The 14,232-nt window shown below is 43.8% G+C and overlaps 1 protein-coding gene across 1 annotated transcript in view; it reads right to left on the reverse strand.

The window, feature by feature from the left end:
- The window catches only part of ATL3 (atlastin GTPase 3), a 1,114,372-nt gene that overhangs the window by 602,536 nt on the left and 497,604 nt on the right, over positions 1-14,232 (reverse strand). The window contains exon 5 of the mRNA XM_044075127.1: positions 5,762-5,812. Coding sequence (XP_043931062.1) covers positions 5,762-5,812 — 51 coding nt within the window. The remainder of the gene's footprint in view (positions 1-5,761; positions 5,813-14,232) is intronic.

The raw sequence follows: 14,232 nt of genomic DNA on the forward strand, positions 1-14,232 counted from the left end.
ATGGGTTGCAAACTGGCTAAGCGACAGAACCCACAGGGTCAGAGTTGCTGGAGCCATGTCAGACTCAAAGCCTGTCACAAGTGGTGTCCCACAGGGCTCAGTCCTGGGTCCACTCTTGTTCGGCATCTACTTTTCTGAAGTACAAGCAAACACAGGAGGGTTATGGCTGACAAAGTTTGCAGATGACTGCAAACTTCGAAACACATCTGACACAGATATCCTCCAGAAGGGCCTCACAGAAACGGATAACTGGTGCCAGAGCCATGGCCTGAAGTTAAACGCCAAAAATGCATAGTCATACCCTTCGGAAAAACAAGGTTACCCCTAGCTACCATATAGGTGACAATCCACTGAGCACAGAAAAGTCATCAGGGATCTGGGGACCCAAGTTGACAGTAGTCTTCGCTTGACACTCATGTTGCTAAAGTAGTTAGGAAAACCTTCTATATCGCCCACCTGATCATGAAGGGATTCACATCTAGATCAAGGGAGGTCATCGTCCCCTGTACTCATCACTCATTAGACCTATGATTGAGTACAATGCCCGTTCGAATGTATCTGACCAGACACCTGATGCAGCTTGAAAGGCCCCAAAAGTTCCTCACCAAAAGGTTAAAGGGTCTCAAAATATGTCTTATGCTGCCCGACTGAAAGAACTCCAGCTTTATTCAGTCTCATACCGCTTGCTCAGAGGTGACCTGTGCCTGACATATAAGGCCATGTCAAACCCAGATTTGATGAATATGCTTCACCTCAAAAATCTAGATCCCTCAGAACCACAGGAGACTTAAACCTTGACACGGTTATAAATAGAACGTGCTGGAGGGACAGATTCATCACCCAGAGACTCCCTATGCTGTGGAACAAAATCCGGTACTGGCCTTGTTCAAGAGGAATCTTGACCAATGGATGGGAGATGGATTACTTCAGTGTCACTGCTTGACAGAGGCACAGAAAAATGATAAGCATAGTTTTTATTCAAACTAAAAGCCACATAACTATGGGCTAGGCTTATAAATGCCCTTGGGCAGATAGCCTAGTATGAACCTATGAACCTATGAACCTATTTCTTGAACCACATTCTGTCGCTCTTCTGACCTTTAGGGTAAGGTCTAGAAGGAACGGTAAAACAGACTCTCACGGCAGAGAGAGTCTTTCCTTCCTGCTCACACCTGGTGAGGGTATCTTTCACCTTGGGTCCAAAAAGAGAGGATCAGTCCACGGAAGCATTGGTGAATGTACACTTGAAAGGCTCAGCAAAGTTGTACAGATACATCCAGGAATTACTCCTTAAGGAGACTCCTGAACCCGCTGCCCTACTCGCACCATCAGCTGCGTATGAGATCAGCCGCATGGAGGAGTTAACAATAGATGTGAGAGTAGCCAACTGAGCCAACACTGTAGAAGGGACTGCTTCAGTAGAGGTACCCTAAAGAGTATCTCCTAACTCCTTTAGAAGTTCTCTCTGAAGTCTCGTAAAATGTGATAGATAGTTCAGCGATCGGAGTGTAAAAGCCACTGAAGAGAAGATACACTTCCCGTACCTATCCATCGTTCAGGATTCCTTATTAGGTGGATGGTCAGAAGAAGTCTCTGCTAGCTCCTTCTTAGTGGCCACAGCCACCACCATGGCAGCATCAAGGTAAACCCTTGGATAAAAACTCTGTCTTTAGGGGCGGAAAGAAATTTATTCGGCCTCCTGGGGACCGGTTCCACGGCATCAAGAGTCTGCCATGCTTTCTGACTCAAGATCCAGTAATTCGTCAAATGGAGGAAAAACCCATGAAGCTAAGGGTTGAGACCCAAAAGCCTTCAGGTACACGGACTCCTCATTGGATGGGGTAACCAGTGGGCCAGTCGCCTCTCTGCCTGAGGATCTCCAAAATGTCTGCAAATCAGACATCTTCAGAGGACGACTTAGGGGACCCCTCCGACTCATCGAAGTTAGTGTTAGATGTGACAGACTCATCAGGGGAGTCTACATGCTTCCTCTTACATAATCTCTTCCGAGGGGGCTCCTCAGCGGGGTCTTCTGGGGAGGTCTCGGAAGACCGTGGACCATCCAAATGGGGGTCCTGAGGCTGTGAGTCTCTACCATCCTGGGGGAGAGAGGATGCTGAGACCGTAATCGGCACTTGAGGGAGTATAGCACTGGTATTCCTACGTGGTATGGATGAACTATCCAACATGCTCCTCATCCTCATGAAGACAGATTCCTCCGGCTCCGAACGACACCCCGGCTCAGAAGAGAGCGTAGGTGCCGATGGCTCCAAAGGAATCGGCTCCGAGAACGATGTAGTATCTGAGCTCACTCAGGCAGACGCACCAAGAGGAAGACTCGGCACCAAAGAGGTTCGATTCCAAGTGTCCCCCTTGGGCCCGACCAAAGAGCTTCGGACTCTAGACACTTCGGACAGCGCTGATAGTGTTGGAGAGGAGCTCGGCTCAGAGACAACCACATGGGGTGCTGGAGTCGAGGACACCACTATAGTCGGTACCGACAGCATTGGCTCCAAAGGCCCAATCTGGGTTGAAGGAGGAAAAAGAGCAGGATCGGTAGCAGGAGTCGGCTCTAAGACAGAAATGGTCAGAGCCGATAAAAATTTTGGCAAGGCCGACGACTTAAGGAGTCTGAGCACCACTTTCTCGATGTCTTCTTCAGATAAGCTCCTGGAGGATCTAGAGGACAGTGTGGGAGACATCGCTCTCTGCAATATAAGCGATTTTAGAGTAGGGGAGACCGGTGGAATGTCTGTAGACCGGCTCCGAAGGACTGCTAGTGATCGGCACTGAAGCACTTGGTGCAGATACTGCAAGGTCTGTGTCCAGAATCTCAAACGGCTCTGAAGACTGTGGAGCCGAAGAGACAGAGGCCAGCTCCAATTTTGGTAACTTCTGTGGAGGTTCAGAGACAGACGTTGAGGCTGGAGGAGGCCTTTTTGAGGTCTTGCCCTTATCTTTTCTAGAAGACTTCGACCTAGCAGAGGAGGAAGAACTGGCTAGGTCTTCCTCGAAGGAAGGTTTTAACATGCCTTTTAGGATCAGTTTATTCTTCCATTCCTGGAGCACTCTAGGGCTAAAGGAATGACAAAAGAGACAAGTTTCTTGAAGATGTATAGCCCCTAAACAGTACACACAGATGCTATGCCCATCAGTGGACATTTTTTGTGAGCATTTAGTACACTTTTTAAATCCTGACTGTTTATGCTCTTTATGTTCTTTATGTTCTTTGGACATAATGACAGTAGAGAAAAATCCAACACACTCACACAACAAGAGAGGAACTAGATCCTCTAACTTAAACAGATCTAGCCCTAACACTCACACAAAAAATAAAAAGTGGTTTTACTAGATTCTCTAACTTAAACAAACCTAGTACAAAGGAAAAGGGAAACAAACTAGCACCTCTAAGTTAAACGGTCTAGTCTAAAAGCAAACGAGATCTGGGGAATGTGTGCATGCACCATGGGATACCTATTAGCCACGAGCCAATCAGAAGTTTTCAGGCTTTCTAAGTGGCCGAGTCAGAGCCGAGGATCGGCTCCGAACCCACACGTAATAATGGAGGCGAGACAGGACTACATAACATCTACTTCTATCCAAAGAAAATTGAGAAGTAGCTACATACTAGGTTTTGGTTTCTTTTTGACAGGAAAATGTTGGCAACTAAGTTACTAATGGCAGCAACAGCTTCCCCAAGGTTTGGCCCAGCATTCAGACACAACAGGGAAACTTTCCCTGTTCCCTCTCCCAGGACTGACAAGAGCATTTCTCCTTGCACTTTGAGGGGACTTCAACAGCCACAGAGGATGTGGCTAAACCTCAGTCCAATAAAGGTAGCAGAAAGCCTTTACATAACACTGTTGCAACAGTCTTCAACAAAAGCTCAACATAAAGAGAGAGAAAGACCCTCCATGTGTGATAGCCTAAGTCCATCATATACAGTTCTAAAGTTATCCATCCAGAACTGGAACTAAAACAGTACATTTATTTGCATTACATAAGCTTTTCATTTATCTGAAAAGTATGATAATGCATCTTTTCTTTAACACCGGGGGGTGGGGTGGCTCAGATCTCAGGAAATGGTGACATGAATGACACACCAAGCAATAGAACAGAAATGAAATAGTCACAGGGTGAAAAAACAGCAAGAATAAAGCTAATCCCTAAACAAAATCAGCTGCAGGGGGGCTGTAGGAAGTATTGTATCCATCCTACACAATAAGACGAAGGAAGCCAAGCAATGGCTATGCTATCCTTGGCTACAGGGAGCAATGACGATCGACTGACGGATCTGCAGAGCTTAGGGACGGCTTATCTATACCTCTCCTAAAGATTTACAGACTGGAGAACAGGAAGCAGAAAATGGTACAGTTACAACAGACCTAAGAAAATCAAACTCTGAATGCAGCGCATGTATGAATATGATTTTCCTGTAAGTTATTTTTCTTCCACATATTTTATACTCTGCATGATGTCTGTAAATATTCAGTGTCCCTTGTCTTGGGTATTAATATCAGTGTTAAAGATAACAAAACAGGCATGTTGCAGCATCTTTAATCAGAAGGTCAACAGGCCAAATATCAGTTTTCTGAATTCAGAAAACCTCAAACTGGGCAACTACAGCAAGTTCATTCACTGGATGGAAGTTACTGAAAGATTTTTTTACCCTGCAATAAGATATAGCAACCCCTTCTGAGACTGTGTGTGGGGTAATAAAGTCCCCAAATGGACATCTGGCCATGTATATCACTTATGTACACCTCTAGCTAGTTACAGTGACTAGCATGTCACATTTCTTCTAAAGGTCTCAGTCTGAATGCAAACCTCAATAAGACTGGACTACATCATTGTCAATAAGTTACTTATTGTTCATCCAGATATTACAACATACTCAATTACTCTTCTTAGGAACATGAAACAACATTAAAACAGATGTCCTTAAACCCACCTAAGCAGAATATCCACATTAACACATAGAAAGCAGCAGGACCACCATAACATGTAATCAAAAGTAGTCACCAACATCATGACAATAATACATTAATCAATTGTACAGGACACTATGATACCAGTACAGCTTAGAAAAATAACTGAAAACAATAAGAAAGACAATACATTTGCCATGTTCAACAACGCCTGACAAAGAGAGGTGACTTACTGGATGGAACATGCTTCTTAAAGCCAAATCAAATATTCAAGTGTTTCCACTTGGTGCATCAAATGCATATTTTTTGCCCACTTTCCCATCTTCTCTGTGCAGAACACTGGGAATTCTCACATACATGCTCTTTCCACAAAGCAAGAATTCAGATGTTAACACAGCAGAACCTGTATACTTGTTAGCAGTAGTTGGGCACCCACCTCCATGCAGCAACATAAACCACTCTAATTCCTTGCATAGAAGGGATACCTACACTTGGTACTCCAGTAACAAGTCATCAGCAATGAAGCTTGTACTTCATCAACCGTGTCTAAACCAGAATATGTCACATATCACCACTAAACACAACTCACATTAGTTACAAGTCATCAGCACTGAAGCCTGCACTACATCAACCATTTATAAACCAGAATATGTCACATATCACCACTAAACACAGCTCACGTTAGTTCTAAAAAACAAGAGTTTAACAATGGAGTATTTCTGTTAAACAAACATGGTTCTATACATGTCATAGCCAGTGAAGAAACTAAAATGTACATAAAAAAACTCAGTGTTACTGCAGAGCTCAACAAAATATGAAAAATAGATCACTACCTGTAACTGTTGTAGATCATCTTCCTGGATATTCTGAGATAAATTGTATATCTGGAAGACACAAAAAGGGAGACAACTTTAATGCTCTAAATTCACAATGAAAAGATACAAAGACAACAGTGACTAGACCAATTGTAGTAGTTTCTCTTCTGGCTAAATTAACTACTTTTTTCTTAGGCAACAAACAGTTCCAAGAATGAGTCACAAACTGTTCTCAGGATGCCCTGGCATCTAATGGAAACTTTAAAAGAGTGGAACAACTGTTGTGGAGATTACTCACAAGGGATTTGCGTTTGTACTCTACAACAGATGTCAATGGATGCATGCAACTAGTAACTTCCTCAAAGCCAATAAGAATGACTAGACAGTAGTTTTTTTGAGGGACGCAGAGTAACTGTCAAAGGTTAGGGAGTTTTGTTTTACATCAGTGAAGCAGACAGTCAAATAATTTAACAGCACTTCAGTTTTGGGAATCACAATATCTATTGTCAGGATTAACTAGGCAAAAGTACACAATACATCTCCACTGATTTAATAGCCACATTTTACTAACTTTCTGCATAACACCTTAATACTATAAAGTATATTATACCATGACCCCCCATTAACATTCCAAAACATGCACGCTGATTGACCAGCGTGCACGTTGTAAATCAACTTATACTAATGGAAAAAGGTCCGGTCGCCTGGACATTTTCCATTAGTATAAGTCTCTTTTAAAACACTGTCTCGCTATGTTAAAAGAGTGTAACATAGCGACACAGGTTTAAAAAAAGCAACGGAGATCTCCGTTGTTTTTTAAAGCTGTCTCGCTATGTTAAACTCCTTTAACATAGCAACACAGTGTGTAAAAAGCAACGGAGATCTTGCTTTCTCCGTTGCTTTTAAACCTGTCTGCTATGTTAAATGGGTTTAACATAGCGAGACAGCTTTAAAATAAGTAACGGAGATCTCCGCTGCTTATTTTAGCTGTCTCCATGTTAAACCCATTTAAAATAGCAGACAGGTTTAAAAAACAATGAGAAAGCAAGATCTCCGTTTTTACTGTTCATTATAAATGGGTTTAACATAGCGAAACAGTTTAAAATAAGCAACGGACATCTCCGTTGCTTATTTTAAAGCTGTCTCGCATGTTAAACCCATTTAACATAGCGAACAGTAAAAGCAACAGAGATCTTGCTTTCTCCGTTGCTTTTGGCCACAGCTCTGATGTACTGCGAGGCATGCAGTACATCAGAACTGCAGGATACCAGACAGCTGCGGAAGGGCAGCAAAGAGGCATTATACAATGCTATTATTTAAGAAAAGTAATTATTTTTTTTCTTAAATAATGTCATAGTATAACAGCAATAACCCACTTCTGGGTGTGGGTAATGCGGGATTTACCCACGGTTGTCTTTTGTCGCCCTCGGGACCAAACCACGCCAACCGTGGGTAAATCCCGCATTACCCACACCCAGGAGTGGGTTATTGCTATATTCACACATGTAGTCAAAGTAACTTATTTCATAATTTGCATCAGCTGCAAAAAAGTCAAGAGAGTAACATTTAGCCTTACTCAAAATAAGAGCTAATGATTTCCTGATATGAATTAAGTCTTCAATATCAAGACATGAAAATGTCATTTACATCAAGCATCAGTTATTTCTATAGCCTTCCATTCTTTCTACTTTCTAGACCCAGCCCCATGTATGGTAGCATAATTTATTTTAATACAACCTAGTAACCACTTTTACAAATTAACTTCAAAAACTCTGCATTTCATTTCTTCTTGGAAAAAATAAATTAACTGGGAATCTTTCTGAGACTCAGTTCAGTCCAAATGAAACATGAGCAGTTTGATAATATCCACACAATATAAGAAATACTATCCATTGTTAGGATAAAGTACAGTTTTGTACCTACCATAAATGTAGATGTTCGAGTGTATACACTGCTGCAGTCATTACACTTGAGTTATCCTGCCATCAGGCAGTTCCCCAGTCGGCCTGAGTTCCAAAGTCTTGGTCCGGCGTCGGTTGCTGTCGCCTCCTCCCTGGCGTCAGTGCGACAGGGGTATATAAGATGCAGCCGATGCCATTTTCTTCAGTTTTTCTTGCCCCAGATGTCAGGTGCCTCTAAATAGGTAGGCAATTCCGATTGCCAATAAAACATACATTAGAAAAGCAAAAAACAACTTACAGCTACCAGCAAATACTCCCCATAGGTAGTAAAGGGTAGAACACATAGGTACGTACCAGCCAGTAAGAGGGGAAGGAGGGAGGGTAACCTGGACTGCAGCAGTGTATACACTCGAACATCTACATTTATGGTAGGTACAAAATTGTACTATGTTCATCGTGTTACACTGCTGCAGTCATTACACTTGGGTAGAATCCTAAAGCTGAGGTAGGGTGGCTGGTTCTATAAGGCATTAGGGGTGGCTATAAGGCCCTGCAGCACTGCAGTGGCGAAGCCAGCTCTGGATTTAGAGTATAGAGGCAGATGGTAATGCTTGGTAATGGTGAGGCAGATGGTAATGCTTGGTGAAGGTATGTACAGAACTCCAAGTTGCTGCTTCCAAAATATCCTTGGTAGGTACTCCCCTGAGGTAGGCAGCTGAAGTGGCTGTTGCCCTGGTGGAGTGAGATATAATGCTGCTAGGTACAGGTTTTCCATGGTATGTGTAGCAGAAACGTATACAATGTCCTATCCATTTTGAAATGGTCTGTTTTGAAATGGCTTTTCCCTGTGCTCCTGCAGCATATGCTACCAATAATTGCTCAGATTTTCTGAAAGCTTTGGTTTTGTCCAAGTAGAAGCATAACTGCCTGTGAATGTCCAAAGAGTGCAGTAGTCTCTCCCCTTTATTCTGTGGTTTAGGATAAAAAGTTGGCAGGTGAATAGTTTGGTTTAGAGCCACACTGGATACCACCTTTGGCATAAACGTAGGGTTAGTTCTTAAAGACACCCTGTCCTGGTGGAAAATGAGGAAAGGTTCCACTGCCATTAGTGCCTGTAATTCTGAAACTCATCATGCTGATGGTATTGCCAGGAGCAGAGTAGTTTTCCAAGAGATATATTTTAATTCTGCTGTGTTAGCTGGCTCAAAAGGAGGTAAAGTTAGTTTTTCCAAAACAAAGTTGCGGTCCCAAGTTGGAGTAGGTGCTCTACGGGGTGGTCTTATGTTTTTAGCCCCTCTGAGGTACTGATTTAACAGAGGATTAGAGAAAATTGGTGGATCCGTGTTGTAATGAGCAGAGATGGCAGAGGCATGGATCTTGATGGATGAGAAGGAGAGGCCTTTGTCCAGCATCTCAGTTAAGTATTGTAGTATCTGAAGAATGTTTGGGTCAAGGCTGTGAGCTTGGCTCCAGGCACAGAATCTCTTCCATTTATCCGAATAGGCTTTCCTGGTACTAGGCCTTCTGGCCTCCAGAATGACATCCATAACAGCTTTGGAGACAGGCATTGCTTGCTTGACTAAGGAATCTTCCATGCAGCTAGAAAGGTCTTTAGCTGGCTGTGTAGTATTTGATTGTTGTGCTGAGGCAGCAGATATAGGATTTGAGGCAAAATCCAGGGTGGTTCTTGTGCTAAGCTCCTTAAGATTGGGTACCAGTGCTGGCGTGGCCAGTCTGGTGCAATCAGGATCATCTTTGGCTCTTCTTGCCTGGCTTTTATGAGAACCTTTGGCAGGAGAGGTAGTGGTGGGAAAGCGTACACTTGTAGGTTCTCCCAGCTGAATGAGAGGGCATCCACTTTCCATGCTTGTGGATGGTAACTCCTTGTGCAGAATTTTTGTAGCTGGCAGTTTATTGGGGATGCAAACAGATCTATGTCCGGGCTCCACCATTTCTGTGTTATCATTCTGAATATTTGTGGATTCAATTCCCATTCGTGGGGATCCATGATGTTTCTGCTTAAGTCGTCTGCCAGTGTGTTTTTCTCTCCTGGCAGGAATTGTGCTTGCAGATGAACTTGAAGGTTTATAGCTGTGTTCCACAAGGTCATGGCTTGTCTGCATAGGGGGTAGGAGTGAGTGCCCCCTTGCTTGTTTATGTACCACATAACTGTGGTGTTGTCTGTCTTTAGCAGTAGTTGTCCTGGATGCAGCAGGTCCTTGAAAGCTATAAGGCGATTTTGTACAGCTAGCATCTCTTTTTGATTGATGTGAAGATGCCTTTGTTCTGCGGGCCACATGCCCTGAATACATTTGCCTGCCATGTGTGTTCCCCAGGCGTAATCCGATGCATCTGTTGTCAGTATTTGCCTGGCTGTGGGTTGTGTGAAAGGCTGTCCCTTGTTGAGGTGACAAGCTTAAGCCCACCATTGAAACTCCCTGTTGAAGGCAAAGGATTAGTGGTATAACTGTTTCCAAACTTTGACAGTGTTGAGACCATACATTCTTTAGGTACCATTGTAGTTTCCTCATATGCAGTCTGGCATATGGAATTAGTAGTATGTAGGATGCCATGTAACCCAAGGCCTGCAGAATTTTTCTTGCAGGGAGTTGGGTCTTTGTTGCCATCAAATGAAAGAATTAAGTCAGTTGTCCTTGCTTGTCTGGTGTGAGATAAGCCATCTGGGCTGTTGTGTTCAAGCTGGCACCCAGGAATATAATCTCTTGTGGGGGCACTAGTTTTGATTTCTTTTCGTTTACTGTGTACCCCAGGCAACTTAACTTTTTCACAAACGCCAGATGCTTTAGAAGAAAGTCCTTGCTCTCTGCTTAAATCAGGCAGTCGTCCAGGTACGGATAAATTTGAATTCCTTTCTGTCTGCAAAATGCAATTACTGGTGCCAGGCACTTTGTGAAGACCCTGGGCGCAGTAGATAAGCCAAAAGGCAGTGCAGAGAATTGATAGTGCATTGAACCAGCTATGAATCTGAGGTATCTTCTGCAGTTTTGTCTGATAGGGACATGCAAGTATACCTCCTTGAGGTCCAAAGTCACGAGCCAAGCTTTCTTGCCCAGCATGGGAAGGAGCTGCTGTAGTGTCAACATTTTGAATTTCGGAACATCCAGGTAAGTGTTTAGAGATGAAAGATCCAGAATGGGCCTCCAGACTTTGTCCTTTCTGGGTACCAGAAAGAGTCGAGTAAAATCCTTGTCCTTGCTCCTGTGATGGTACCTTTTGAATAGCTCTCATATCCACGAGTGCTGTAATTTGTTTTTGAACCTCTGCCCATTGATTTGGTGGCAGATTTGGCATTCCTTTTAACCTTGGCAGAGTGTGAAAGTGGAACCTGTAACCTTGAAATACAATGTTGAGAACCCATTTGTCTTTGGTGATCATTTGCCAATTGTGGTAGAAGAGTGCCAGTTTTCCTCCCAAGGGGGCTGCCAAAAGGGATTTGTTTGGCAGCTGTAGTGGGAAGTCATTGGAGCTGCTTTTTATATGGTTGGGGCCTGTCTTCCCCTTCTTTCGGGCCTGATGCAACCTATTGTCACGGCCTGTAAGGACCTTGTGTTTGACCTCTACCTCTTGGACGTCTGTATCTTCCCCTATGAGGTCTGTCTGTAATTGGAAAGGACCAATTCGTAGTTGGCCAGTTTCTGCTAAATCTAGGAGGCTGAACCTGTAAGAAATCCTTCACCGTTTGCGTAGATTTTGCCTTATCCTCCATCTTCTTTAATACCTTTTCTGCCTTAACTCCAAATAACACATCCTGCTGCAAAGGTGCATCCAATAATTTTGCTTTAACATGATCTGGTAACGTATGTTCTTTTAACCAAGCATGTCTTCTAATGACAGAGCCTGTAACTGCTGCTCTGCAGGAGGCTTCTAGAGAATCAAAACCACATTGCAAAGTATGCTTTTCCCACTTGTTCAGCTGCATGCAATAAATCCTTCATTTCTTTAAAATTAGGAGGATCTGATTCTGGAAGCATTGTTAGTTTTAACTGAGACAGTAAAAATTGCTGATATTTTAGCATGTGAAACTGGCAATTGAAGGCTCTCATTGCTAAAGTTGCAGACGTATATACTTTCTTTCCCCATCTGTCTAATGCTCTGGAATCTCTGTCAGAGGGAACTGGATTCTTGGCTGATGAGGCCTTAACTCCTTTGGGTCCCTGAGAAATAGTTTCATGGTCAGCTACAGGGCTTTTATACAGAAATTTATGTGAGTCAGGGACTCTGTAGTATCTTGTCAGGTTTAACAGGGGCTAGAGGTAAGGAATTAGGATTTAAGCTGGATTCAGTATACACATCATCCACAATATCTAACACTGGTGGAATAGCAAGGCGTCTGTGTTGAGGTAATAAAAGGAAGTCTCTGAGGCTTTTCTTGGATTCTGAGTAATCCTGGCCTTCCCAGTGGAAATGCTCCCTCATGGTATACATAGTCCTCAGGCGGTGAGGCTGATGGAATTGATTCCTCAGCATCAGAATCCTCATAAGGGGGTAAAGAGTATCGTAGGTCTGAGGATGAATCAGAAGAGATTGACACCTGGTCGGATGAGTCATAGTCTGCATCCTGTCTAGGCCTTTTATCAGGAGGGGGATGGGACCCCCTGATCACAGCGATTAGGTCTTCGGCCATTTTGAGCATTTGTTTCTTAGGCATGGAGGCCTGTCCTGGAGAATGCTGTATTTTTTTCTTTGATTCTAAAGGAGGCTTAGACTTAGCTGAGGGTTTAATGCTTAACTGAGTAAGTCTGAAGACACCCTCTGAAGCTGTGGGTTGCTCAGCTACTCCGAATCCCTCTGAAAGGTTAGTCTCGGTAGGCTGAGTAACTTGTGCGTCCGAAGGTCCAGCAATCTCCACGTAGGAGTCAGAGGTGGCCTGTGGTTCTACAGAAGCGGTCAGGGGCTGCAAAGGCTCCTCGCTGAAAATCAGAGAACCGGCGACTGGCCTAGAAGAGGCTTCGTCGTCAGTTTTGGGCCTCGGATGCCTATCCTTGTCTTTGCGCTTTTTGTGTATTCCGGTCGTCGGAAGTTCCGACGGCATGGTATAATTAAATTTTCTACCAAAATAATGTCGGGCAAAATCAAACCGACGTTTAATAGTGTGCTTGTTAAACCTAGCACAAAACCGACAACCAGTGATGTCATGGTCTGGGCCTAGGCATGGGATACAATAGGAATGGATGTGTATTCCGGTCGTCGGAAGTTCCGATGGCATGGTATAATTGAATTTTCTACCAAAATAATGTCGGGCAAAATCAAACTGACGTTTAATAGTGTGCTTGTTAAACCTAGCACAAAACAGACAACCAGTGATGTCATGGTCTGGGCCTAGGCATGGGATTATTTGCTTCCCACAAGAAATACAGTTATTAACTTTTACTGACATCGGTCTGAGGCAAGAAAAAGTTTCCCCAACGGGGTACTTAGCTTTGTAGAAGACTTCGGTTCTGGATTCGGAATGAAAATCTCAGGAGACGGCCGACCGGCACTTGCGAACTGCTTTTGCTTCGGGCACCGTGCGGCAAGAAAGACTGAAGAAAATAGCGTTGGCTGCATCTTATATACCCCTGTCGCACTGACGTCAGGGAGGAGGCGACAGCAACTGACGCCGGATCAAGACTTTGGAACTCAGGCCGACTGGGGAACCACCTGACGGCAGGATAACCCAAGTGTAATGACTGCAGCAGTATAACACGATGAACATCTTGGAACTGATGAGGATTTACAGGGTTCAGTCCTGGGACTTCTCCTGTTTGGTATCTACTTCTCTGAAGTACAGGCTAACACAGAAGGCCTTTGGCTAACGAAGTTTGCAGATGACTGCAAATTAGGAGCTATAGTAGAGTCCCTAAATGATGTGGACATCCTACAGAAGGGCCTCACTGAGACAGATGCCTGGTGTTAGAGCCATGGCCTCCAGCTCAATGCCAAAACGTGCATTGTTATCCCCTTTGGTAAAAACACTGTACCCATGAACTACCACATAAGCGACAGTCTTCTTAACACCGAATGTGTGATAAGAGACCTTGGGACCCAAGTGGACAGTAGTTTCTCCTTTGATAATCACATTGTCACACTAGTCAGGAAATCCTTCTACATGGCACACCTCATCACAAAAGGGTTCTCATCCAGGAAAAAAAGAGGTCATTGTTCCCCTCTACTCGACACTCATTAGAACCATTATAGAGTACAACACCTCTTTTACAATGTACCTCACAAGACATCTGCAGCAGCTGGAAAGGCCACAGAAGTACCTCACAAAGAGAATTACTGGCCTTAAACAGATGCCCTACACTGATCATCTCAAAAAACTCCAGCTTTACTCTGCAGCATATCGCCTACTCCGAGGTGATCTCGGCCTAACATGTAAAGCTATGTCAAACTCAGAGCTGTTGGACATGCTACACCTACAGAAATCCCAATCCCTCCGAACTACACGCTCTAGGGACCTAAACCTTGTTACTACAATAAACAGGACTTGCTGGAGGGATAGATTCCTGTCCCAGAGACTTCCCATACTCTGGAAGAGGCTACCCATCTATGTCAAGAAAAGATCCTCATTAACACTCTTCAAGA

This window comes from Protopterus annectens, chromosome 6.part0, assembly GCF_019279795.1.
Source record: "Protopterus annectens isolate FY-2018-M chromosome 6.part0, PAN1.0, whole genome shotgun sequence".
In the NCBI taxonomy this organism is placed as follows: Eukaryota; Metazoa; Chordata; order Ceratodontiformes; family Protopteridae; genus Protopterus; species Protopterus annectens.